This window comes from Dermacentor andersoni, chromosome 7, assembly GCF_023375885.2.
Source record: "Dermacentor andersoni chromosome 7, qqDerAnde1_hic_scaffold, whole genome shotgun sequence".
Lineage (NCBI taxonomy): Eukaryota > Metazoa > Arthropoda > Arachnida > Ixodida > Ixodidae > Dermacentor > Dermacentor andersoni.
The window spans coordinates 133,609,597-133,637,383 of record NC_092820.1 but is presented as its reverse complement, the minus strand read 5'-3'; the positions used below and the strand labels follow the sequence as shown (position 1 = coordinate 133,637,383).

The 27,787-nt window shown below is 45.2% G+C and overlaps 1 protein-coding gene across 2 annotated transcripts; it reads right to left on the bottom strand.

Moving 5' to 3' along the window:
* Window positions 1-762: 762 nt before the first annotated feature.
* On the bottom strand, window positions 763-22,320 carry LOC129380224 (monocarboxylate transporter 3-like). Of its 2 annotated transcripts, XM_055072389.2 has the most exons (6): window positions 21,879-22,320; window positions 17,940-18,024; window positions 13,767-14,024; window positions 13,042-13,185; window positions 6,829-7,806; window positions 763-3,363 (listed from the first exon to the last, which is right to left on the bottom strand). In XM_055072389.2, the coding sequence occupies exons 3-6, from the start codon at window positions 13,987-13,989 to the stop codon at window positions 3,236-3,238; spliced, it is 1,473 nt and encodes a 490-aa protein (XP_054928364.2). In that variant the 5' UTR covers window positions 13,990-14,024; window positions 17,940-18,024; window positions 21,879-22,320; the 3' UTR covers window positions 763-3,235. The 2 variants fall into 2 exon arrangements, with proteins under 2 accessions (XP_054928364.2, XP_054928365.2); XM_055072390.2 differs by lacking the exon at window positions 21,879-22,320 and having other exon boundaries at window positions 17,940-18,183.
* Window positions 22,321-27,787: the final 5,467 nt, after the last annotated feature.

Sequence of the window (27,787 nt, the reverse complement as noted above, 5' to 3'; positions counted from 1 at the left end):
CCTTAATGATGCCCACAAGATTGTCGTTCATTGCTTCAACACTAAGGTCCTCTTCGTGACTTAAAGCCGAATACCTGTTCTGTACCTTGATCTGGAATTCCTCTATTTTCCCTCTTAGCGCTAACTCATTGATCGGCTTCTTATGTACCAGTTTCTTCCGTTCCCTCCTCAGGTCTAGGCTAATCCGAGTTCTTACCATCCTGTGGTCACTGCAGCGCACCTTACCGAGCACGTCCACATCTTGTATGATGCCAGGGTTAGCGCAGAGTATGAAATCTATTTCATTTCTAGTCTCGCCGTTCGGGCTCCTCCATGTCCACTTTCGGCTATACCGCTTGCGGAAGAAGGTATTCATTATCCGCATATTATTCTGTTCTGCAAACTCTACTAATAACTCTCCCCTGCTATTCCTAGTGCCTATGCCATATTCCCCCACTGCCTTGTCTCCAGCATGCTTCTTGCCTACCTTGGCATTGAAATCGCCCATCAGTATAGTGTATTTTGTTTTCACTCTACCCATCGCCGATTCCACGTCTTCATAGAAGTTTTCGACTTCCTGGTCATCATGACTGGATGTAGGGGCGTAGACCTGTACAACCTTCATTTTGTACCTCTTATTAAGTTTCACAACAAGACATGCCACCCTCTCGTTAATGCTATAGAATTCCTGTATGTTACCAGCTATACTCTTATTAATCAGGAATCCGACTCCTAGTTCTCGTCTCTCCGCTAAGCCCCGGTAGCACAGGACGTGCCCGCTTCTTAGCACTGTATATGCTTCTTTTGGCCTCCTAACTTCACTGAGCCCTATTATATCCCATTTACTGCCCTCTAATTCTTCCAATAGCACTGCTAGACTCGCCTCACTAGATAATGTTCTTGCGTTAAACGTTGCCAGGTTCATATTCCAATGGCGGCCTGTCCGGAGCCAGGGATTCTTAGCACCCTCTGCAGCGTCGCAGGTCTGACCGCCGCCGTGGTCAGTTGCTTCGCAGCTGCTGGGGACTGAGGGCCGGGGTTTGATTGTAGTGTTCATATAGGAGGTTGTGGCCAAGTACTGCACCAGGGTGGCCAATCCTGCTCTGGTGAGGGAGTGCGTTACCGGTTCTGGTCACCGGCATCAGGCCACACTCCAGGCCTGTTTATGCAATTTTATCAACACGCGGATTTATTATTATTATTTTTTTTTAATCCGGTGGAAAATTGCGCGGCACCGGGATTCGAACCACGGACCTCTTGCACGCGAGGCGGGTGTTCTACCTCTACGCCACCGCTGCACCTGGTTCCTTCTGCGTAACATCATACATCACCATGGAGGCGCCAGAGAGTTGCTGAGCGTCAGAGGCCGCGTCTTTCTGTCTGATGTCATAGAAGCCCAGCTCAAGGGATGCAACGTAATTTACCGCACCACTACTGCATACCACCCGCAAACTAATGGCATGACTGAATACTTTAACCGCACTCTTGGCGATATGTTACGCATGTACGTCGCATCTGACCGAACCAATTGGTACCGAATTCTACCCTTCGTGACGTACGCTTATAATACCGCCACACAGACCACTACAGGATTTTCCCCGTTCTTTCTTCTTTACAGACGGGAGCCTTCCTGCACAATGGATACCATCCTTCCGTATCGCCCTCACACAACGGAGGCTACTACCCTGTCCGAGGCTGCTGCAAACGCGGAAGAGTGCCGAAAGGTCGCCCGCACATTTACTTCGGAAGATCAGCAGCGACAGAAGCGCCTTCGGGATATTACCTCTTCTCCGGCACCCTATGCCCCTGACTCACTCGTCTGGCTTTGGGTTCCCGCTACCAGCCCTGGACTTTCACCCAAGCTTATGTCCAAGTATCAGGGTCCCCACCGTGACGTCAGTCAAACGTCTCCTGTGAACTATTTGGTAGAACCCCTTGAGCCGCCTTCCGATAAGCGCCGCCGAGGGCGCGAAATCGTGCACGTTCAGCGGCTCAAGCCGTACTTTAATCCACCTGTGCTATCTTGCCCGTAGGTCGCCGAGACGGCTCCTCATCTCCGGGGAGGCAATTGTAGTGGAGAAAAACGAGCAGCAGGCACTGCTTCGAGAAAGACGACGACAACGAGTGGTTGGAAGCCTTGTGCCTGTGTTGCCGAGGCTCTGTGTCCTCTCGCTGCGGTGCTCTGCTATCTGAGTGTTTTATCAATTGAACTATAACGCCTCTTGACAGTATCAGCACTGCCGCCAATTTATATAGACTGCCTCTAGAATCAGCCCACTTTACAAACTAACTTGCCTTGTGAAGGAATGTATCGTGAAACAGGGTCATGATTTGTCACCAACTCGCTCTTTCTTGAATCCTAAGTGTCCGGCATAAGCCGAAATTTGACAACACTACCTCCGGAATATGTCCAGTTTACTTCAGGCCTCATTATCACAGCCGTCAACCTCTCCGTCGTGGAAAAATTATGTGGGCGACATCCACAATCAAACGTTCACTCACCGTATTCTTCCAAAAAACGGATCGCTAATGCGTTTGAAGCCACTAGGACCGCGATGGTTGTTTCGGTTCCATAACTTTAGATAGCGCAACAGAGACGAAAAATGAAGAACTGCACACCACACTAGCATTTGGTCGGCTAGGCGAATAAACAATTGTGGCGCTTGTACTGTGACTTTTTTAGTTATCCGTCCCTCTTGAACTGTGACTTTTACCGGCACCGTCATCTTTTTCTCCAGGAGAAAACAGCGAAGAAATGCTGCTGCCTGATGGACGCTTCTGGCGTTACTTTGACGGGACGGGAAGGTTGACGAGACGACTGTTGGAATCGGGTCTTACACTTTCATTGTAGGTCGGCTACTTGTCGCGCCACCCCCGGCACTCACCCAGTTACTCTTGCGTGGCCTAAGTCCAGGATCAACACGCCTCACGAATAAAACGCACGAAAGTGGTCATGTCGCGAAGCGGGCAGGTAGGCCAATTATGCTGCACCTAAAGTGGTGATGCCAACGATTCTACAGCCGGCTGATACAGTTGACTATGGCAGGCCTCTCAGTCGAGTACAAGGCTAATTGTGGGTAATGTTGGTGACATTCTCAAAGGGAAAATGCATCGAGTCACATTTCACATTTGATATCATGTCAATGGCAACTCAACATTGCAATCCCCGAGTAAACATCGCTTAATGTAGTTCTCTGTTAAAAAAACTGAAATAAAAAGCGTTGTTCTCTGGTATAAATACAAGTTTTTTATTTTACTATATAAGCCGTTGTTGCCGTCTCCGCACATAAAGCTTCGCCATCCACATGACCGCAACGACAGCGTTTACTATAGCCACAAAATGAAGAAGGCCATCGTAGGAACCCAGGTGGTCCCTCCAGTAACCTGAAAAATTAGGATATAAATAATATAAAGAGCCCTTCCCAAAGTATTGTGTCTGCTAGCGTGTAATTTTAGATCGTGTAAAAAAGTTCGATTCGAGGCTACTAACAATATGCTCGACACCCAAATGCGTCCGTTGTATCGCAGAAATCAAGGGTCTGTACAAGTCATTTCATCCCACACTTACTTGCAAAAAAAAAGTGGTAAAACCGAATTTCATCGACAATTTTTGCCTGACATGAGTTCGCGTTTTGTTGCTATGAAAGATCACGGAGCATGCGCTGTAAGCATGGTACCAAGCCTGAATTCTGCTATCACCTAGCAAAAGGTAAAAATAAAATGAATGAATGACTAAATAAATATAAGAAACGAGACCAAAGAAAAAAATATAAATTTACTATCCTCTCAATTGGCTTTTTCGAAGACATCCCTAAGTACTGAGAGGCATAGTGTCGAAGATGATATCGCTGCAATGAGCGGTATGCGACCTTAAGTCGGTCTGATAGAGTGGTGAGCTTTCTGCTGCCAAATTGATTGCAGTTTACCTTTATCGTCACGTGGCATATCTGTCAGTGCGATCTCTGAACGATAACACTGCACTAGAAAACTCCGCGTTAGGATATTTTACTTGTTGTGGAGGGAAACTCCCATTTTCTTGGCCTCAGAAAATTCACCGTGTATGTTTTATAGAACCAAGAAAAAATTGAAAAAATTGTGACCATGAATTAAGCAGTAGAACAGAGGGATTGAGATAGCCAGCAGTAATAAATAATGCTAAACACTGCGGAGTCGTCAGCAGTTTCAATACCGAAGAAAGGCTGAAGGATTGTTTGCCAAGCTTTAACTACGATAGTCATATTCCCCTGACTCAATATAGTTTTCCCAAAAATCTGGGACCTCCTGCAGTAATACTATAACCATGCAACTCCAACATAACCGTTTCAACCAAGTTGACTTCACTTATAAAGAAGAAATAATAGTTGTATGGACAGTTACAAATGAGACCAGGAGAGCTTTGCAAGAGGCTGGTCAAAAAATGTGTGACAAGGACATAAAAAGAGACAATATGACAAACGATTCAAGAAATATTGCAATGCAGAAAATTGCGGTGATATGTGTGGTGGCTGATGACTTTCAGCGAAGCGAATAATTCATAAATTGCTAACAAAAAAGTAATCTATCCTAATGACGCTATAAACTAGTTAGACATTAGATACCAATTAGCTCGCCTTCGGCAATGTCGGGAATGATGAACAACGGCAATCTAAACAGATCGCTTCAATCAACCCCGGAACAGGCTTTTTAACATTCGTAAATAGATAAGTATTATTTTCTAAATCACGTAATTTCGAAGTTGGTGTAAAGTACCTAATATTTTGATATGTGACATTCCATGGGAGGCTTATGCCCCCTTCACCCAGTGCAGGGTTGCAAACCGGACGTGCGTCTTGTTAACCTCCCTGCCTTTCCTGCCTTCTCTCTCTCTCTCGCAGCAGTAACGGTAAATGCCGAAACATAGCAGTAAATGCCGAAACATAGCTAGACAACCAGGCTAACCTGGACTTGCAATCAAAATTAACCAAGGCTAACCATGGTATGCCTTAGCTTTCGCTACGTATATCCTGGCAAAGCCGAGCTAAGCCACTGCCAATATTTTTGGAAACAGGTTTGTGCGTTTCGTCACTCCTTTTCACCACACATTTCGTGGAGGTGTCGTTTTAATCTTACGCGACCTAGAGTTCCGAGGCGGACCTATACCCGGGTGGTAAATCTAAAATGCCGCGTGACGGAGAGGCTACGGCAACGGCGAGTGCAGCAGCGACCCCGTTTACTACAGGCACTCACTCTCAGCCCCGCTTGCGCCCGGTAAAACTAGGCTCACAACACGACCGACACGAATGAATCATCCAGAGCGACTATAAAGCGTCGCTAATTGACTTTACCTGAACCTGCAACCTCTACGCGTACTCTGTCCCTAACTCCACTAGGCTAGTAGACTTTCTTTTTCGGGGGGGGGGCTTCCTAGCCAATATAGCATCCGGGCAACACAATATTTTATGTAGAAGCACGCGTGGCGCATGCTCACGATTACATACGGCTGATTGTATTCTGCCTCACAGTTTAGAGGTCAGTTGTGCCCTTGAATAATGAGAAATACGTGCGCAGTGTGTTGGGTGTCGGGCCAGCAATCCACATCGCTTCCTATATATGCACTGTATTTGGTGACGGTGATGGTGGTATTTTTGAGAGACGCAAGGATAACGCAGAAAAAGCAGAGGAGGAGCGGGGAGAGAGAACGCTTGTGATTGGCCAAATCTAACATTTGAGAACACCCGCATAATTTGAGCACGCGTGAATCATTTGTGATACAATTTCACTACCAACTTGCGCGGCCATGACGTCACTGCAAAGGGAACAACCTCTCGTGTTCGCACACGTTGAATTTCACGAAAATACCGCCTCCCAACGACAGTCACTCCCTTGTCTTTCTGAAACTGTAGCACTGAGTTTCAGAATATATGATTTGACTGAATGACGGTGCAAATGCGCGGGATATTTTTTTCAGGCGTAAACCACGTATATTTGTAGTCAGCTAGCACTGTGCGCGCTCTTTCTTTCGGACGCAAATAGTTGCTATAAGATATTAGCCCAGCTTCAAGCATACTGAAGTACCATCTTGGGACAGGGAAGCTAGTGAAAGCCTACCCACTGTCGGGATTCCAGCGACAAAGGGAACGCTTTCACTAGCTTCCCTGTCCCAAGATGGTACAGCTCGGACTCTGAGCTCCAGCTCCGGCTCGTCCAACTGGCTGAAGAGGCTGCTGGGACCCAAGACCTCCCAGCCTGCATCTGAGGTGGCGGCACTCGCCCCCTGACCTGCGTGTCGGGGGTTGGGTAGATCACCTTATCCGTTGGACATTAAAGTTTATTCTATCTATCTATCCCTTTGTCGGCATGCGGGCGTCCATGGCCTAATAAAGAAAGCATTGGTTTGTTGCGCTGGGGATTATAGTTTTAAATCCACCATCGGGTACTTGTGATTCATTTAAATTTTTGAATTGATGAGACACATACCGATTAGTCAAACGTATGGGAAGTACACGAAGCAATCTGCGCATTGAAATTGTGTTTGAACCAGAAACTGACGCCATTTATTATGCATGGAGGATAGGCTACAGAACGTTTTCTTTCAGGGGCGTCTGAGATTCGAAGGCTTTCACAAAGAAGCTGTGCAGGCATCTTAATGCCACGTTCGTGTTATACAAAGCGTGGCTTGGGGAAGAAGTGCTGCTGTACGTTTTCGCGCTCTGTCTGGTCGCCACCTTCCTATTTTTGGAAAGAGCACTGGAAATAAGCCTTTTGTTTTCATAAAGTTATCTAAATATCGCTTCACGTGTGAAAACATATCTGGCAGGTTGTTTTGTAAAACTGGCATTAAGGATTTGAGTTCTGCAAGACTTCACTTACCAACAAGAAATGGTCTTGTGAGCAGGACGAGGCCACTACAGAAGGACACGCCACCAAGCAAGTGTGGCATTCGGTCCATTCCAAAGTCTTTAACGAGAAAAGGCGCGAGCAGAGTGATCCTCAGTCCGTTACTGACACCAAATAGCGCAGAGGAAGCCAGCATAAGCGGGAAATGCTCTAACCACACGAAGAGTTCTAGCGCCAAGAATTGGAGAATGAATCCGATTAGCATAACGCTCTCTAATGATAAAAAACCAGAGTCGATTATCAGGCCACTTAACGGCCTCGCCACAATGTCTGTCACTGCGAAGGCGTTCAGGAGAAAGACACCGCTGGATGAAGGGATCCCTCGGTCCACGGCAATGTCCACAGAAAGTAACATAAATGTCGACATTCCTAGCGCGATGACAGCGAAGGATATCGCACTCACGGCGAAAGGCACGCTGGCGAATTGTCTAACAATCAGAGAAAAACTTGGCTTGGCTGCGTTGTCCTTGTCCACTGATTTCTCATCTGACGAGAGCAATGGGACGGTCTTGAGGCCGGAGTCGTCGTTCTGACGGAGTGATACTTCAGCGAACATTGTTTGGTGCGCGGTGCCGTTCGGAATTTCGGCGTCACCGGGAAAGTACCCATTCCGCGTGTCACCTGCAGGCAGGAGATGATTATTCGGAATCTTCTCATTGTCCTTGACAGGACTGTGCACCGTTTCGCTGAGTAAACGCTTTTTCAGTTTTGTCCACTCCGGACTTTGGACGGCGAGAACCGGAGGAAATGCGTTTAGAACCATGCCACCGATTAAAAGGAAGGTGCCATGAACCCCATAATTTACTCGAAGGAGCTCAGTCAAGGGGGGCAAGTAAGCGCTGTTGATGCACATGGCCGTGTAAATTACGCTGCACGCTGTTGCACGGCGTTTCTCGAAGTGCTGGGACACGATGACGGTAACGGCCACGTGAACGCCACACACCGCTGTTCCTAAAAAAAGAAATAACATACAAGATCGGTGGATTAGATTAGCTGCTTTTATGCCTAAGGAAAGCAGTAATATATTATTCGCAGTCCGTTCAGTCATTCCGTTCTACCACCTCACCCATTCGTGTTTGTCAAGTTAAAGATACTTAGGACTCGCATGGCTATGGTAATGCTTTGGTATGAATTCAGGCTTAAAACTACGACCCCCCCCCCCCCCCCCCCCATTTCCAGCATAACGTTTTCAGAAAGCAGGTATATTCATGGGAATAAAGGCAAGTACTACAAAAGTGCATTCTTAAAATCTCTTCCAACAGCGTTCCATGCAATACCTTAATTTTTATCTCTGTTGATGTAAATGACGTACATGACGTCATGAGGTAGACGGCTTGTGGTAACCAGCTTCTTATATCTCGCGCCATATGAAGTGAGGTACACCATAGGCGCTATAACATAAAGCTATACCAAACTTTTCTATTTCAATTTTGCAATCGGCCCTTTGCGATTGGTCAAAAACTTTTTGAACCACTCCCACTTCGCCTGTCTGTCTCGCGACGTCATGAAAACCGCGATAGCTCCCTATCCGATATGCGCGTACACACTGAATACGCATTATTTGACCGAACAAAAGAAAAATGGGTATTTTTTATTCGACGCCTTTTCGTCATTAGCGCTCGGCTGTGGTCAAAAGTTTCCGTGCTGCGCCAACTTCACCTGTCTGTCACGCGACGTCACAAAACCGCGAAAACACACTGCGTCAAAGTGACGTGTACGCGTTAAAGATGCATTAATATGCCGAAGAAAACTGAATTTTTTTTCTGAATAGCCGTGGGGTGCCCCGTTCCGAAAGGAATAAAAGATGGCATCAGCCGACCGTTCAGGCACTGGCTACTGGCACCTGCCTTAGAGCCTGGGTTTATTTGCGTACAATAAAGCTTTTTCCATGGCCGTGTAACGTTTTCAAGCACTTTCGGCACGTTTACGGCCTCGCTCTGCCAACTTCTTTGCTGATGATCCCTTTTAGCGGCATCCTTAACATTCCGTTGCATTCCGCCGCGATGTTTGACTTACCACCTCAAGCTAAGTAAGGGAAAGCGGACCAATCGCAGACGCTGGTACCACCCTCTTCATACGGTTATCGACTTTCAGTGCACTGGCTCGGTCCCATCGAATCCCTCTCCACTTGAGCGTGCTCTTCGCCTCTTCAATTAGATAATACAAGCCGCTCCCTGTATGAAATGTTATTCGTTTTTAAACAAACAAATCTGACCCCCTATAACAGAGGAGAGCGATTGATTGGTCTATTTAGACAACCCTACGGGTGACCGCCGGATGCTTGCGCCGGTGGTTACGCATATTTGACCTCAGGAGATTTGAAGAAAAACATATTGGAATAGTTTTTCTTTATAGGGCCCCAATTCTGCAATCAGTTCTCCGCTATTGGTCAAAACCTTTTTGGACCACAGCCACTTCGCCTGTCTGTCACACGACATCACGAAAATCGCGATAGCTTGCCATGTGATATGACGTGGACACACTGATTATGCATGATTGGACCGAACAAAAGAAAACTGGTTATTTCTGACTCGACGCATTGTCGCCATTAGACCTCGGCTATGGGTAAAAAATTTTAGGGTTGCACCCACTTCACCTGCTTGTCACACGACGTGACAAAACCGCGAAAACTCACTGCGTCAAAGTGACGTATATGCGTTAAAGATGCATTAATATGCCGAACAAAACAGAATTTTTTTCTGAATAGCCCTGAGTTGCCCCGTTCAGAAAGGAATAAAAGATGGCTCCCACCGGTCGCTCAGCCACTGACTACTCGCACCTGCTGGAGAGCATGTGTTTATTTGCTTACAATAAAAATTTTTGCGAGGCCGTTTAATATTTTCGAGCATTTTCGGCATGTTTATGACCTGGCTTTGCAAATATTCTTTGCGGAGCAGCCTTTTCATCCGGTTATTGAATTTCAGTGCACTGGCTCGGCCCCATTGAATCCCTCTCAACTTGAGCGTGCTCCCAGCCTCTTGTCAGGCAATTATATAAGAGAAACTGCTACTAAGTCTGGGCCGTGTTATTCGTTTTTAAAGCAAACAAAAGTGACCTCCTATAAATGAGGTGACCGTTTGATTGGTCTCTTCAGACAACTCTGTAGGCGAACGGCCGATGCTTACGTCGCTGGTAACGCAAATTTGACGTCACGAGATTGGAATAAAAACATTGGAATAGTTTTACGTTATAGGGCCCCATATTAATGTAAAAGCGGCAGCAGCCACGTTACCAAAACTTAACGCTGCTTAAACGAGTATGAGATACTTGAGCATAGAGTGCGGTAGTGGACACATTTCTTGTAGGTCTTTCCACTGCACAAGATTTAATCATTTTTGTGGTTTTGTGCGGCTGCTTGTTACGCTCGACTTGTTTGCCAATGTTCATGAATGTTTAATTTTATTACACATTTCTTATCTTCGTTGTTTTCGTGATGCATACCTAATACTTTTGATTTGTATGGATTAAGATGTTCTATTAAAGCGTTCGCTGGCATGTGTTCAGAACGTGTTTTCTTGGCATGTTGTTAGAAAAACCTGCTCTTGTGTTGTATATAAGCCCACCTACTTAGACCAGAGTTATGGCTCACAATGTATGTAAATAAACAGAATAAAAAAAACATACCATCACAAGTAAGGTATAAATACACGATCGTAAGGCATGGCAGGAGGAAAACGAGCAGGTACAGAAGTCCATATGCATATTGCACTTGGTGCTAGTGAACCATCGAAAATAAGCTCTTCCTTCAGTGCATAACTCTCAAGTTACATCTATGTTTGAACTACGCCATCTGCCTTTTCATAACATTGCCGTCACCACTACTCGTATTTTGTTCGTTTCTCTTCATTTACGCAGAGAAGTTAGCCATATATGCGCTTATCAATTGGACATTATTTAGACCGCTTGCTCACCGCAATCAGTACTCTAACAATTTTAAGTAGGGTACTAATTCCGTCCCTGGTTAATTGTCATCTTTTTGTGAATATCTTGGTATATTTTGTGCAATGCTTTCGTATGTACAACGAAACTATTTGGCCTAAGCTTTTATTATCATTTTACGTGTAGTTCATGTAAAATTGGTAGCATTAAAACTGAGATTGCTTCACACTTTCTGTTGCTTGAAAGGCAGTCTAGCAAATAAAAAGACCACCCAAGGAGGCGCAGGAAACCGACCATCTAGGGCCACCGTCCTACAATCTCAAACGACGTTCTTAATAAAACAATGTCGTTTAAAAGCACCTACGAAGCGCTAGTGCATAAAAAACTTCTGCGGTAATTTACATGCATTGGCGCGCGAGAGATTGCCTTGAAAAAAGGCAAGAAACATAGTCAGTGCGCATGCGCAAGACGCAGACAAGGAGTTTTAGGCTTGCAACAATATGCGATATATGTCGGCACTTTATATATATATATATATATATATATATATATATATAAAGCATTGGACCAAGTCTTACTTGATGACGATGTGCTAATATTTGCCCTGATGTACATCTCACATTAACGAGAAAGATTGAACGATAAGTTGCTGCTGCTTCCTAGGTCGGTTGGCGATTCGAAAGCTCTAGGCATAAACTTGGAAATGTTTGGCTGAACTTGAATCTCCTTGGTAGCTGACGGCAAGTAAGTTAGTCGACACAAGTAAGCGCAATATTAATCTGCTAGGTACGTTCGTCTACTACTCAGATTTAATAAAACCATAGAACGCGTGTTGTAAGGCAATTCCTTTTTGTCCTTTATTTGATAATTTGTACTAGCTTTTCCTATAATCCTCAGTCGCGCCACAATCAACCAGACGCAAACAGAGAGCTCGAACCTCTGCGTTAAATTTCACAACTTCTACGGTACCCAAAGCTGGCGGAAGCAAAGTTCCTTGAAGCGCCAAACATTTGACGACCATATTGTCAATTCTTTTAAAATGAACGGCAATCTTTGCCTCCTTCGTCCTGTGTTATTGCGGTTGGTGGCTGTCGGTGGTCCGCGGTTGATGGTCGACGGTCGGACTAGCGACAGAAAGGAGGCGATGGATGGGCGCATGTTCTCGCGTGACCGTGGTCCGGGGTGGCCCGGGCCAGAATCCGGTAGGAAGAGCGGAAAGGAGACTGTCGCGTGTGGGGTTTCTTTGTTTCGTTCGATCTTTTGTTCGGGATATTTAAGCTAGATGTACAGTAATCTTCCATGGTTTGGGCGCATTTCCCTTTTCTCAAGTTGCGTTCGTGAGTAGCTTTAGCATGTTTCGATTATATGGTAAAGTATTGTACAATTATTTATAGTTTTTTAGAGCCTTAGCGTGTCATTAATCACGCTGGAAGTCCTCGGGGAGGTCTTTGTAATGCTACACAATATTCACCCCACCGGGCAGCACTTCTGGCGTCATTCACAACGGTTATGGTATTTCAGCTTTTCTTGTAAAACCAAGACATAGTAATGGCAAGTCCGAATTCCCGTAAGCGTTATTCGCCAAAGTTTTTCTCTTTATTTCATATTCAGGATGGCAAAAAACTAATGAGCTGAGTGATATGCGAACTGGATGTTGCCGATATCCATTTATTTGGAACATTTGTATGTGACAGTTAAGGCACTGGTAATATTGAGAGAACATGAAAAGATGAATTAAGTGCTACACCATAAGTGAGAAAGGATAAGGCGAACTGGAAAAGGGAAAAACAATGATAGAGAGGATGGGTGAGAAGGACTGAGGAAGGGAGAGAGAAATGAAGGGCAAAAGGCAGGGAGCTTAACGTACGATGTGCTCGGTCGGCTAACCCGCACATTGAGAAGGAGAGTGGGATAAGCGTGTATTAGAAGGAAACAAGGTAAGAAAAATGAGAAAGTGGCGAGTAAACAATGAAAAATAAAGTGCCAGAGATTTCTTAGAACACGTGCGTTTACTACAAAGATGAAATGTGGTCAAAAGTGACCGCCTGAAATTGACCAATAATTGCGAAACTGCTTGCGGCACTGGGCAGCTCAATTCCGGAGAGAGCTCAAGAAGTGCGAAAAGGGTACATTGCTCCGACGTTACTCTATAGAATACAACGCGCATAAGCGGTGCGTCCTTCATTCGAAACTTATAGTCAGGATAGCGTTGAGCTAAGTTTCGCGTGATCTTCCTTGATTGGGTAGTTGCGTTCAACGTCAGTGTCCCCCCCCCCCAAAAAAAAAGATATATAAGGGCTTGCTCACCGTGGACAATTCCGAACAGGATATTTAAAGCGAATATGCTGTCAGCGAAGAAACAAGCGCAGACTGAAGCGCCTGCTGTTAAGGTCGACACGAGCAACACGACTTGACAGGAGCACCGGCCGCAGAGAAACCCCATGACTGGACCTAGAAAAAATAGCGTTCAAGGAAGTTACACACATGATAAACTTTTGCTATAGCTATGCTGAGCAAATAATTTCTGAAAAATGGTCCCAGAAATGCTCGCACTCCCTCTCCATTAGCCACAGTACTGTCAGATGAGGAGTCATCTAAGCCCACTGCCTCCCTTCTGAAATGTGCGAATGCGCCATGGTAACCGGCGAACGGGTACCACAGACTCTAGGAAGTGCGAACTTTTACGTGTTCAACATAGCTGGCAAACTCATCAACTCCTCTCAATGTACAGTACTCGCGAAAACAAAACGCGACAGCAGGACCAGTGCGACAGTCGCAACAGTCGGCTCTGCGGTCAACCAGAGACCCGCTCAAGTGCGACCAGATGCAGAAATCCTGCTTTAAAGAACGCTGTCATGCTCGCGGTATACCACAGCGTAAAAACTTGCTTCCACAGGCTCCTACGGACCGTTAGACTATCGCGTTTTATTCCGGGTGTACCGTATAAACCAATATAATTTGAGAGTGCAACACTCCGTCCAAATTACCTACCAATGTATGAGATGCGTGAATGAGAGATCGCTTCCACGTACCTGCCAAACAAGCCAGGCTGTTGGTCAGCACAAGTGGCCACGACGCTTCCTGCCTGCTCACACCGTATATGTGTACGATGCCATAGAAGAGCACACCCACCGAATGCTGCGCAGTCATCACCATGGTCAAGGATATGCTCAGAAATACCGCCGTCACCCAGCTGCGTCTCGAGTCCAGCCCGAACGATGGGTCGCTCTTCAAGGAGTCCAAAGCCAGCGCCATGGGTCCACTACCTGGTGCACACCGCAGCTGCGATGCTGGGTTATTGATAAGATGAATGCTTGTTAAAAAAATGATGTTGCGTTACAAACGGCGTTTGATTACATTTTCGGTGACAGATACCCCACGCGTTCTGGCCGTAGAAATATTTTGCGCGTTTTGTTAATAATATTCGAATCTGGCAAGTTGTTTTTTATCGCGTGATTCGTCATCGGTCTGTTAAGGCCGGTTCCTATGTTCATCTCCCATACTTGCTGGTAGCATATGACACATGCAAGACTTCGAATCTTCTTGACCATTTCCTTTGTGACTTGTCTGTGCTTTCAGCATAGATGTATCTCCTGTTTGAATTTTTTCCCTCTTTGCATCATATGTAACCAATCCTGCCATCTTTTTCAAGATGTAGCAGGTAAACCTAATAAATTAGCAAAATAAACGTCAAAGTGTGTACCGAATGGTGCAACTAACCAATAATTATGGTATCTCGATCATCGCTGCCTGTGAATCTTTCATTACAATGGTTACAATGGCTCGAACAACAATTATTCGTTAATCTGGAGTGTAATTCGAAGCCTTACACCCCCTGAGAGCCAGGGAGTTGTCCTCATTCAGAAACTGAACGGGTCCACTTGAACAGGGACTAAAAAGTAAGCAATCGCGCAAGCCGAAACTCATCAGAATTTGTATTTACGGTGTTAACAGTGAATTTAACAGTGAACTTTAACAGTGAATTTGAGGTCCATGCATTTTCTAGCATATAATACTACAAACTGAACGAGTTTGTAAACAGGGCTGAAGTACCTCAGACAGGCTGGCCAACGTTTCGATAGGAGGACCTATCTTCGTCAAAGGCCTTTGACGAAGATAGGTCCTCCTATCGAAACGTTGGCCAGCCTGTCTGAGGTACTTCAGCCCTGTTTACAAACTTTATACCACAGTGTGCTATTCCATCTCTCAGCCCCTTTCTTGTTTTTAAACTGAACGATATTATCCATGTGCTTTTTAACAAGAAGAGCTTGAGCCAAGTGCCTGACTGCACGTTTTTGTAAGATTTATTAGCCGATATTTAGCAGGAGCAGTATGAGCAGGTTCATGACTCTTCATGGCATGAGCATGTTCATGGCATGTTCATGACTCATGAAAAAGAGAATGAGCGCTGGTGTTCTTTGAGTATCATGAATTGTTAACTCTACTCGTGTCTTTGGGGGCGTAATTTCTAAGGTTTATTTCTTTTAACGACCCCACTTAGGTGTATAAGAAAAAACTTTTATACGGCTTAAAATACCAGAGCACTTGATTATTCCTACTAATAAAGCAATAATTTTAGGCAGGATCACATAATCGCAAATGCTGGTGGGAGTGGATGAACACTTTGTCTTTCCTTTATTTTCGTGCTTGTGCACTGATGAGTATTCATTAGCTGATTATGTGGGACCTGTTGAGCACCTTTGTTGTACTATGTACTCTGTTAGGAGTGTTGTAGTAAAATAAAATTGAGCCTGGTACGGGAAATCGATTGCATATCTTATCATATCGATATGTCTGTTGTTTCCTATAAAATAGTAAACATAAATAAAGTATATTAAAAATTTATTTAAATGCAATATATAAAAATTAATAGTAAATATTTAGAAAGAAGTATTCCAATGAGCAGCTCTTGTCACTGGGCTTATTGGTGCATACTCAGTCAATACATAGGGACACCACCTGGTACACGGAAGAAGAGAGACGACACGCCGAGTGCTGTGGTGGGTATTCATGAGAACCACTCATAGATTTTTAGAAGTTTAGTAGGATCTTTTGTGTTGGGCAGGATGGCAAAAACTAAAATATAGAAAGAGTACCAAGTAGCAATGGTCACGATAAAAACAGTAGTATCGGCACTGGATTGCACGGCATGTATATTACGTCTTTCAGGACTGTCACTACCATAATTAGAGAGAATAACAAAAATGCAATCCAGAAAAAGGGAATGACAATACCATGGGATGCGACCACATGGTAGCTGTAATGATATATGCTGCAAAACAAACTGAATTGTGGATAAAAGTAACACGAACCTATGTTAGCATAGTTGCAAAGCTAACTACGTGAGGAAATCGACACTCTGTTCCACTTGACGAAGCTATACGTTCGGTTTTGTTCTTATGACACCGTAACAAGTAAAGCGCTGGTGAAGACGGCATAAAGAACGAGGGCTCTTGATAAGTCATCCTTTTTTGTCCAAATTTTTTGAACCACTTTATACGTACTATTATGCATCGAACTCTCGGCTGATCGGGAGGGATCGGAAAATGGGATATACGCTGATGAAGCGTAATACGAAACACTTTAAACTAGAACACCTTACTGGAACAGTGTTCGTAAAGAGATGGCAAAAGACGAGAGATGGTTTATATGCTGCTGAGCACGTGACGTATGGTGCGATATTATAATATGGTATGCTGAACTTTATTGAGGTTCTGAAGATCAATCTTTAGGTTGACGCAGGTGGCTACCACGTCGGGACTTTAAAGTTTAACTTTAATGCCGCATCACGGGCCTTCTGGACGGCCTTTACCTGATCTACAAGAGCTCCGCTATGAAGGACTCATCTCCACCAACCTCGTTCCTTGTCATAGTCTGTGAAAGTTACAGGACACTGTCAAAGCGTATGATCCAGAGTAATGACACCATTACACTTCTCGCACGGGATTGGTACCTTTCCTTCTGGATATTGCTTGTTAATAAAGTTTGGACTCGGATAAGTTCTTGTCTGTAATAATCTAGGAGTCGCCGCTTTAGCTCTATTGACCTTAGAGTGTGGCCCTGCCAATTCCCTTCTGTTCATGTAGTAACGCTTCCTTATTTTATTATATGAAAGGAATTGGTCCCTGTTCTCCTCATGAATATTATTATGGCCCTCGTCGCGTACCGCACGCATAGTATGTCCTCGTCCAGATGCGTTAGACATCTTGTTGACATTCTTCCCAGATGGATCGACAGACCCCATGTGTGTAGGAAACGAGCGGATTTCGATACCTTGGCTGTCCATCTGACCGATCAGCTGGGCAGCCCTTTCGGTTACAAAGCCTTTGGTAAAGGGTCCAATAGCCATCTTATAGCTACTGCAAATTCGAATCCATTTATTATTCTTCAAAGCGAACGCTATCGTTAGTTCTATCGCGACTGTCATGTTTTGAGTTGTGATCCTTACAGCATCCCGAGCGAGACCATGTGCATCTACCACTACTGCCGTAAAGGCTTTTTTTCCACTGACTCATGCGGTATCTACAAAAGCAGCATGCTCTCTGTCGTGTTCTATCTCTTGCAGGCATTTTGATGCGGCCACGGCGGCCGCATCAAAATGCGGCCGCCGTGGCCGGGATTAGATCCCGCTACCTCGTGCTCAGCAGCCTAACACCGTGGCCACTGAGCAACCACGGCGGGTATAAAATGGTATCTGTAGCTTTCTTTGCATTTAGGAGGCCGCGTGCAAGCTTCTCGTCAGCGGCGCCTGATAGCATTGAGTTTTGATAGATAAGCGCGCAAGAAGACTCCCGCTTCAATACAAGCCTCGCATAGCTCGTTTTGATGGTGGGAATATGTTTCTTCGCAGTATTGATTCTACACTAACGCATTATTGTATGAGGTCAATGTGAGATGGGATAGCGTTGCAATTTTTTAGACTGCACTACATTCGCGATGAGCCCGCATTTTTAAAATTCTGAGTAGTCGGGATGAGTCCACAATTAAATCTGCCCACAGCTAATGGCATATATACTACTGTACTTTCAGCATTGAGTAAGAAAACGCCCAGATAGCCACCAGAATGTAATCAGAAAAAAACTTGGTTGGACTCGATAATAACATTTATCAACAACTTGGCCGATCACAATGACAAAATTAAAAAAAACAACAACAACCAAACAAACATAGTGAAAGAATGGCAGCAGGAATACAAAGGAACTCACCGCTAGGTAGAAATTCAATGAAAGGAAGAAGTGGCTAATATGTGATGTCCTTGTGTTATCGTGCTGGATATGACTTCATTGACGGCTACAAAAGAGAAAAAAATGGGGAGAGGAAGGGCGAGCTTTAAAACCGCAATGTATAGCATATGGTCTATTATGCGATATTGCGAGGGCCATGCTGCATGCTTCGCAAAAATACTTCGCTCTGGCGTTCACTGCAGCGTTGTCTAGAAATCTGTAAAAATTTCTTACTCCTTTTAAAATATATTACAGGGCCGTTGAGGAGACACAGATGATCAACGATAATCCAGCAGGACAAGGTGTGGATAAATGGACGAAACAGAAAGGGTGTCCACGTTTCTGGCGGAAAGAAACTGCTTTCTCGGAGAGGCCTAAGATAAGAACTTGATAAGAGAATGCTGCCTAGCGTTGTCACCCAACGAGACGGTTGCCGCGTTTTCGCGTGTATCTTATCGTTTCACAGCACACCTTTCATTTGCAAAACCAGCTCAATGCAAAGGCACACCACGCACAAAAGTGTGGTATTCATGTCAGATCTTCGGCAAATATTCCACAAAACCAAACGCCAATGCGCAACTCCGCAATGCGAACCGTGGTTGGTTTTGGTCGATAACGGTTCGCACAAATAGTAACTTTCCTGCACGGAATGGATTGTGTTCTTTTGCGATGTGTTTGGACCTGATGCGCAGTGCTGCGCATGGTGAATATCTTCTTTTATTAACTGTTGACCCGCGTTCACTTAAAATGGTTGATTGAAGAGCGGCACTTGCCTTATGGTACATATCCGGTGCCAAGTATACCCACAGGAACAGCCCGTTACCCCGCGACCCAAATTGGTGTCAGAGGCGATCACTGCATAGCGGCACGTAGCCAGTGGTACATCTCCAGGGGCAAATAGCTTGACACATGTGTTCGCCGGACCAGGTCACGTTTCCAGAAATGCTAGTTGTCATTAAAGAGGTTAAAGAGCTCTCCGTTACCCAGCGCCGCATGCTTAGTGTCCCCTGGTTCACATATACAGTGGCACATGCCAAAGTTGACCTAAAGTACGTTTGGTAAAAATGGGCACATACCCAGTTGCACGCACCTTCAAAAATGACCCATCAGTTTATTCTACTCGACCTTCAGTATCTGCCCGCATTTTTATGCTGCAATATCTCGGAAGAGTGTGGAACAAGTGTATGTCTATTACGATGCATGTCAAAGGACAAGCAAGATAATGTTCAAAAGATAGAACAATTGCCTTATTTCTTCACAAAAGTAAGCTACCACTCAAGATAATGCAGAGAGCGCTAGAAGGAGGAGAAGGTAAACACAGGGGTCGCTTTCTTTAAAAATCCTGACGATTAAAATCTAGCGTAATATGCAGCCAAACGAAGCATAGATGTAATTAGGAGTTGAAATTGAAATGTGCAACATAATGAGGAAAAGGGTAAATAAAAATGGACGAAAGATAACTTGTCGCCAGTGCGGACCGAGCCACAACCTTCGCTTTACGCGGGCGATACACTACAGCGAAGGCCATCAGTCCATCCACGTGGCTGTTTATGCGCACTGGATCTCGGCCCAGGAGTGTTAGCCAGCGCCACTCAGAGCCGTGGCAGGTGGATGGGGAGGAACTTTTTTTTTTTTTGCGCCGTAGCGCTAGGTAAGAAACGAACTTAAAGCGGCAGGCTCGCGGTTAATAAAGCCTCACATGCTACCTAATGCCATCAAGGCTACCAGGCTCGAGACGCCTGTTATGAATTAATAAAGACAAGGGCAGCAAAGACTTCGATTTTCATTGTCACATTAGTTATGACTAATTACCTAATCAATCATGACAGAACAATTCACCAGCGCGCGTAAAGTGTCGACGAACCAGAGACATTGGTCTGATCACCGTAGGTCTCTTTCCTTTTTTTTTTGTTTTTGTTTTAAGGCAGCTTGGTCTACGTTGAGTCGAATATACGGTAAGTGCCCTTATGGGAGAGGCGGTAAGTAAGTGCATTATAAATTCTGGTGCCCAGATAAATAAGGAATATATTAAATTCGCTCATTTTTTTCGCTATTCACATTTGGGTCCAATTTGCAATAGTGAAGTTGAAGCCAGGCAGTAGTGAAGTCCTAATTTACTAAAGGAAGTTGTAAGGCACTGCTGAGGTACCCTGGCTTAAGGCTACTGGCATGATAGTTCTGATTATTCCTTTTTCTTTTGCGTTAAATGAATATCCTAGATTTTTAAAGTCTAGCAAAAGAAATATTGACGAGCCTCTGAGCAGCCTAAATGTTTTATTGCGATAGCTTTTGATCAGCCAGCTTCTGCTCCATTACGCAGGACATGATGTAGTGATGTCATATCAAAGTATAGGATCACGTGGGAGCAGAAGGCTGCGACGTTTTCACCCTCCTGCTGGCTTGATCGCCTCGTATGCTGCTACTCTATGGGAGGGTCGATGCAGAAACATAGTGGACTACGGAAATAACCGGAACTAGAGGTGGTGGGAAGATCGTTGAGCAGCAGCAGAAAGAAACCTATACGTGTAGTCATATTATATCGCGTCGTAGAATTTATATCACAAAGACTGCATTAGATATATAATGATACTTACATTATTCTCATTCAGTGGTTACGCGGCCAGCCTTAATTAGCTATGCCTGATATTTTTTATGTGTGCTTGTGATGCCACTATGCTATATTAGGCTTACCCCGCAAGTAAATTGTGGGAGTTTCAATACTTTTTCGCTGCAAGATATGGATGTCTAAGATGAGTGATACTTGAGGATAGATTGTGACACGGCTGCGTCTAGATGGCGGACTTCATGACACTGAGTTGAAAGGCAGATTTTATCATTTCTTTCGCTGTGTAGAGTGGTGGGGTTAGAGTTACGGAAGACAGCGACTATTATTAGCTGAGATGAAGTAACCTTATCATTTCAGCTGCTAAAAGCATTGCAGCTTTGTCGCATCGCTGTCGCGCTCGGAACTATGTAAGGGCAGCTTTGTGCTTAAACGATGCATGTTAGTGCAACTGCGATGAGAAGTCTCCTCTAAAGCGACTTGGTGATCTTAATGACGTATTTCAACTCAGAGTAGCCTAGCTTTTTTAATTGAACTAATTGCCGGTTTGCATTTCAAAGCAAACTGAACAACAACAACAAAATAAACCGTGATGCATGAGGCAATTGGGGATGTTGAGTTTGCATGATCTTCCTGCTTGACATTCGCTCTATGGCGATGCATGATGCAGCCAATGCAGGATTCGCAAATATGATGTTTTGAGTTGCGCAACAATCATGATAGAGTAGGTAGAGCGCAAGGGACACACAAACAATAAGAACCATCGAAGAGCCAAAACAGAGTCTACATGTGCCGCTGAATGCCAGTCTGCTGCTGAAAGACAGTTTGACATGTTTTCCAGTAAATACAAACATGCTGCGCAATTTTAGACAAAAAATGTGACGATGAAGGGCAATATAAGATGAATACACTGCTGTCAGAGCGTTTCATAACAAGATAATCATGCGTAATCGTTAATAGCGTAGCGTCTCTTTAAACATTTCAGTATGTAGCCACCACCACCGATCGCCTATCCTGGTTAACGCTCCGACCGTGCTGCCAACTCTAGCTCAAGATGGCGGCGAATACACTCCGTGCGATTAAAAAAAATGTTATTCGAGATAAAAACACACTCACACGGTATAACGGTTCCAAAACATTAAACTTGACGAGTTAAAACGGACACATAAAGGTCACACTGACGTGTACTCATTGACGCGTTTACCGCATAACTGACGCCACATTGAGGCAAAAATAATTTAAGCCGTTTTTAAGAAGGATTTCTATGTAAGTTTTCTTTACCCTTCGCGCTCAAGTTGTCACATTATGCACTCGCATGCGCGCATTTGCTGGCTCTATGAGTTTACCCCGATACTTACAATGCATTGAAGAAGACGCACAGCAGAGGCACGGGAAGGAGCGTGAACCAGAAAGTCTTTTCAGCGCGAGGACATGGGAGATACAAATATGCTTCAAGCACATGCAAAACAAGGTCACTGACATGCATAGAGCGGGAGAAAACATCTCGAGAGACACTTTTGTCCCATCTGCTCTGGCAGATGTCGGCACATTGAAGTGAGTTTTTATCGGACACTGCGAGATATACACGCTTCATGCGGGTGTGTAAGCCGTAGAATGAAAATAACTTGTTTACAAAGCACACCGGTTGGAAGCACGTGACTGATAAAAAAAAGTAAGCGGTAGAATTTTGTCCGTCGGCTTGGTGTTTTTTGTATCTGCGTAAAAACGCGTCAAGTTGCACCTACGCTCGTTACGTATGTGCATGCAGGTGAATACGCTTACGCATTTTTCTTCTTTCTCTTTACAGAAGCAGAATATTTCAAGTGTCAGTTCCAGCTTCTCGTGTTAGTTCTGTTGGAGAATAAAAAAAGAGACTAAAGAAAAGGTGGGATGCAGCGCTTGCCTAATCTCCTAGGGCTTCAACATGAATCAAATGTTCTACAGTAATTATTCATGTTCGTATTTGAAAAGAAAAAAAAATCCTATTTTAGAATTTTCAAAACTAACAAACTATTTCGATGAAGCTGAAGAATAAAGTTTGTTTACTGTTACTCATATGCTAAACAAAGTATCCCAAGCTATCAGTAGTGAGCCAACGACAGACGTTACCGAGACTATGCACTCAATAGAAGGTTGTGCAGCCTTTGTTTTGGGTTTCTCTCCGCAAGCCTATATGACAAGCTGTGATTGTTAGTTGTGGTCTGTAATTTAGTCGCTTTGGTAGTGTAGCGATTTAGCAGGTTTATTTTTTTGCGCTAGAATATGTGATGCTTTTTTTCTGATGCTTCTGCGTGGCACAAGTTCTTCAACAGCTTTCTTTTCCGGAAAATCTGCTGACGTTTTTCTGTAGCCATTCTTTCTGAGATTCCTGGAGTGGCCATTTTACTTTCTCAGAAAGCTTGTGTGGAAGCAGGCTGTAAATTTATTGAAAGGCTATTCTCGCAGTTTTTTTTTTTTCATTTTGTTACGGAAGGATTAGAGAAGAGAGAGGAAGAAGATCGGAGACGCTGGCTGCTGTGTCTTGTTGGTGGTCACCCATCTTAGCTGTTCTGACTGATCCTGCATCTATATTGTAATTATAGTTTTATCTACTCGCAACATCCCCGTAACATATTGGTGGAGGTGCTGGGTACCACGACTGACAACGGAGCTACGCAGTGGACATCGCATGACTGTCCGCACCATGGATGACGGTGAGCACGCGGGATCAACGTCGTTGCCATCTCCAACGTCTCCGTCGCCAGCTACGTCACTGTAACCTTCGGTTGTCGTTGTGCAACCCAAGCACCCTGGCACTTTCTGCGGGACTGATGGCGCCGACGTTGAAGAGTGGGTCACCATGCACGAATGCATGAGTGAAATTAACAGATGGGACCCTACGCTTATGCTAGCTAACCTGCTGTTCTACCTAAGAGGCACGGCAATAGTGTGGTACGAAAACCACGAAGAGGAGCTATCCTGCTGGGATCAATGCAAAGAGAAATTGACAGAGTTGTTTGGCAAACCAGCTGGCCGTGATATTGTCGCAAAGCAGGAACATGCCTACCGTGCCAAATCCCCCACGGAGGCCTGCGTCTCATACATCAGGGACGTGCTGACACTTTGTCGTAAAACTGATCACGACATGACAGAAGCTGAGAAGTTCGGGAACGTGCTTAAGGGCATTGCTGACGACTCGTTTAATCTGCTCATATGCGAGAGCTGCTCTACAGTTGACGCGATCATGAAAGAGTGCCGACAATTCGAGAAGGCCAAAAGCTGGCGCGTCTCTCAGCCATTCGCTAGACTTGCCAACACTGCCGCAACGTCGACGTGTGCAGATCAACCCGCACAGCAGCATGCGTCGCCATCAAAGGACGTGGTGCGAATCGTTTGATGTGAACTGGATGCGATGGCGCCCGCAGCTTTATGTTCGCGTAGCCCTCATGCTACCACATTTTCAGTTCCCCTCGTGCAAGCCATCGTTTGCCAGGAACTTGACAACATTCGTTTACAGTCTGTGTGTGCTGTCGCCAATCGCAGAGCTAACGAACACCCTTCTACTATTTTTGCTCAACCCCGGCGCTTCTTTCCACGTAATCGCAACTCGACTGAGTGGAGAACTGCGTTCGACTAGCCGATATGTTTCACCTGTCGCTGCATTGGTCATGTCGCCCGATACTGTGGCAACTCGTGGCCCTCAACACCTCGCACGCCGACCAACCTCAGCCGTTTTGATAGAAGTACCCGCAATGTTTCGCCCACCATCGAATCTAACAGTGCCGCCAACTCTGCTCGGAACACGTGGCACAGCCGCTCACCATCTCCACGCGGACACCAGTCTCGTTCACCGCAAACACGTCGCCCATCTTCCCGTTCACCGCAGCCACGTCGCCTTTCGTCCCCTCTGGCTTTAGGCCGCACCCTTTCGGAAAACTACGAAATGCAGCCATTGGAGGTGGTGCTGCATTGCTGACTACTGCAGCAAATCCTCTGTCTGTGCCCACACGGACAAGTGTAATTGACATTAAAATAGACGGCGTACCTGTCCAAGCACTTGTCGGCACTGGAGCTCACGTATCTGTGATGAGTGCTACCCTACGTAGACGTTTAAAGAAGGTCCTAACCCCAGCAGCTGCCCGAGTGCTTTGTGTGGCGGACGGCGGCATACTGGTTGTTCTTGGAATGTGTACTACGCAATTAATTATAGCCGGCCGCCCTCCTTGTGTTTTCTTCGCTGTGATCGACAACTGCCCTAACGACGTTATCCTTGGATTGGACTTTTTATCCACTCATTCTGCTCTCATTGACTGCGCGACCGGCGTTCTTCAGTTAGAACTACCTCAGCTCGCCGATTCTCCCAGTACCGCCCCACCGCGCTTGTGCTCGCTTCAAGATGTGCGTCTCTCACCCGAGGCAGTTACTTATGTCACTTTGACCGCCAAGCATTGGGTTCCTGACGGTGAATATGTGCTTCACCCCTTCATTGACGTGCTTTTGAACCGGAACGTTGCCTTTCCGCATACGTTGGTCGCGGTTACTAATAACGACGTCGTTCTACCGCTTCTTCATTGCAGCCTGTGCCCTCAAGTGCTTCCGGCCGGCATGTTCTTGGTCAGCGTTTCTAGTGGTTGCGAATTTGACATTGAGCGTCTGAAGGCCGAGAGTGGCTTATTAGCGCCAATTGCAGCTGACAGCTCCGGTTCCTTGATGGGTGACTTCGCGAAAATGATTGCACCTGACCTCACCTCTGCACAGGCCACGGACATACGACTCCTGCTTGAATCGTACAGTGACATTATTGATTTCGGCGACAGGCCATTAGGCCAAATATCTGTTTTTCACTACCGTATAAATACTGGAGATACGAATCCTATTCGTCGGCGTCCGTGTCGTGCATCGCATGCTGAACGTCGAGTCATCCAATTAGAAGTGGACAAAATGCTCCGCAAAAGGGTCATCGAGCCATCAGCCAGCCGTTGGGCTTCGCCTGTCGTCGTGTGAAAAGAAATTATTCATCCTGTCTTGCAAACACTTTCTTTGTTCAAGGCACATAGTTTGCATTTTTCGCCCAAGTCGCAAATGCATGTGGCAAACATACGCTTCTCTCTTTGACTATTTGATATTCGGTGCAATATTCGATGGTAACTATTCGTATTCGGTTCGCATTCGAAAGATTAGATTTTCGTCATCCTGTTGTTTAGAAGGTAAACCAGTTGACGTCCGGTTTCCTACTCCGCGCAAACATGAAGTGTTCATAGTGAAATATTTAGCGCGCGCAATCGACAAGGACACAGTGAAGGGGGACACACGAGCGCTTACTCCCAACTGTTTAGTTTCCGAAAGATACAGAACATATATACCCCAGCTATCAGCGCGCCGTACGTGCAACAAAAGTCGTCATATTGTTCCCTCGGCTAACTTCACTTCATAGCACAATTAGCTTCACTAATTGCGCTATGTGTGTGCCGAGCAAGAGTGGCCTCTTGGCATGTACGGCATCCTACGTGCCCGCCTGACGTCCAAACATTATGTGGCTTCATGAAGCCGTCAATAGGACACACCAGAAGAATATGCCGAATAGTTGCGTCGCGTCTGTAGTGCGACACCATAAAGACTGCTTGCGTGTAGCGTGCAAGACACAGTGCGATGACACCAGCAGACGACTCTTCCTGGACTGGCGCAAAAGAGCGGATAGGACTACGGAGTTCCCCTGGAACGTGGTGAGACCGCTCGTGCCCACTGTCAAGAAGAGTGGTACGGCTCGGTGAATATTTTATTACAGAAGAGCACAACAAGCTTCTGCAGGTTGGGCCAAAGTTCGCACTGGAACCGGCTCTGTGTCCACCTGCAAAGCTGGCAGCATCGACAGCCGTCTTCGGACTGGTTCCTGAAGAAGGACGTGAAAGGTGTGTTTCTGAATGCGTAGACGGTATCGCGAAGGCAAATACTGCATATGTGAGTCGCAACCGGCTCAACCTAGTGGCAGGAGACTTGGTTTCTTCAAGGTTACGCGTTTCGACCGCCCAAAACAAAGGATGTTTTGTTCTCCTACTTGGTGGTATGTTTCGTCAAAAAGCTTGTGAAGTTTTGAATAAAAATTTCAAGAAAATGGATGTTAAACCTGCGAAAAAAAAAAAAACAACGTGCTATTGGGTTACTCCGTTCCCTCAATTTAGAAAGTCTATGTGCCCCATTCAAAAAGACAAAGGGCCTGCATCTTGAAGTATTTTCCTCATGTAAGACGCACAAAATTTGGAGAGCCGTTCAGAGCCATTGTTACTGAAAGAAGCACTTGGCAGCTGCAGGTAGCATCGCTTACCCAGAAACAGCTTTCCTCGTTAAGAATCCCCGATTCATTAGCAATATGTAATTCTGGGGCAACTGTACAATATTTGAAGGAAGACAAAACAAAGGGATGCGGCGCCTTCAGTGTTGACGTACAGGATTTATTTTACTCGATTCCCGACACCGAGCGGTTCAAATGTTAAAGTATGTATTGGCGAAGATAATGACGAAGTAAAATTTAGAAGTGACAGCGGAGTACCCGTCCAAAGCTTTAGGGAAGTACTATTCTTTTATCTTAGCTCTACTTTTGTTGGTTGGAATGAAGCAATGTATGTGCAAAATTCAGGTATATGTATAGGTACCAAGGTAGCCCCAATACTAGGCGACATTTTTCTAGCTCGTGTAGACCAAAGTATTAACAGTGCTTTAGGAAGCTTGGCAAACATTTTCCAATTTGTTGATGATTTTTTGGTAATTTTCGATCGGAATGAATATGGCTGTAATGTGTTTAATGTACTAAAAGTGTTTCGGGAATGTGGCCTAGTCCTTAAGTTTACCCATGAGATTGCCAATGAAAGCGAACTACAATTTCTAGATTTGTCTCTGCGAATGCTACCCGACCACACATGCTGGCTGTAGAGCCCTAGATCAAAAAAAGCCCATATTACAGTACAAATGAGGACATTCGAAGATTGTAAAAAGCGGAATTGCGGTGTCTTGCCTTCGGGCTGCTTTAGAAAAATCTTGTTGCCTCCGAATAAAAGAAATCTTTGCCAATGAGGTAACAAGACTAGCTTCAGTGGAATTCCCGGAACACATTATAGTCAGAGCAGCCGACAAGGTAATAAAACCTGTAAAGGGTGTACAACCCACAGATTCAAGGAACAGGCTGAGCCCGAACAGAAAGCACCTTGCGGTTGTACCTTACGTCCATTATTTTTCGCATGGGCTAAAGAATGTTGCCAGCCGGCATGGCGTATAAGTGGTTTTCAGCCCTTCC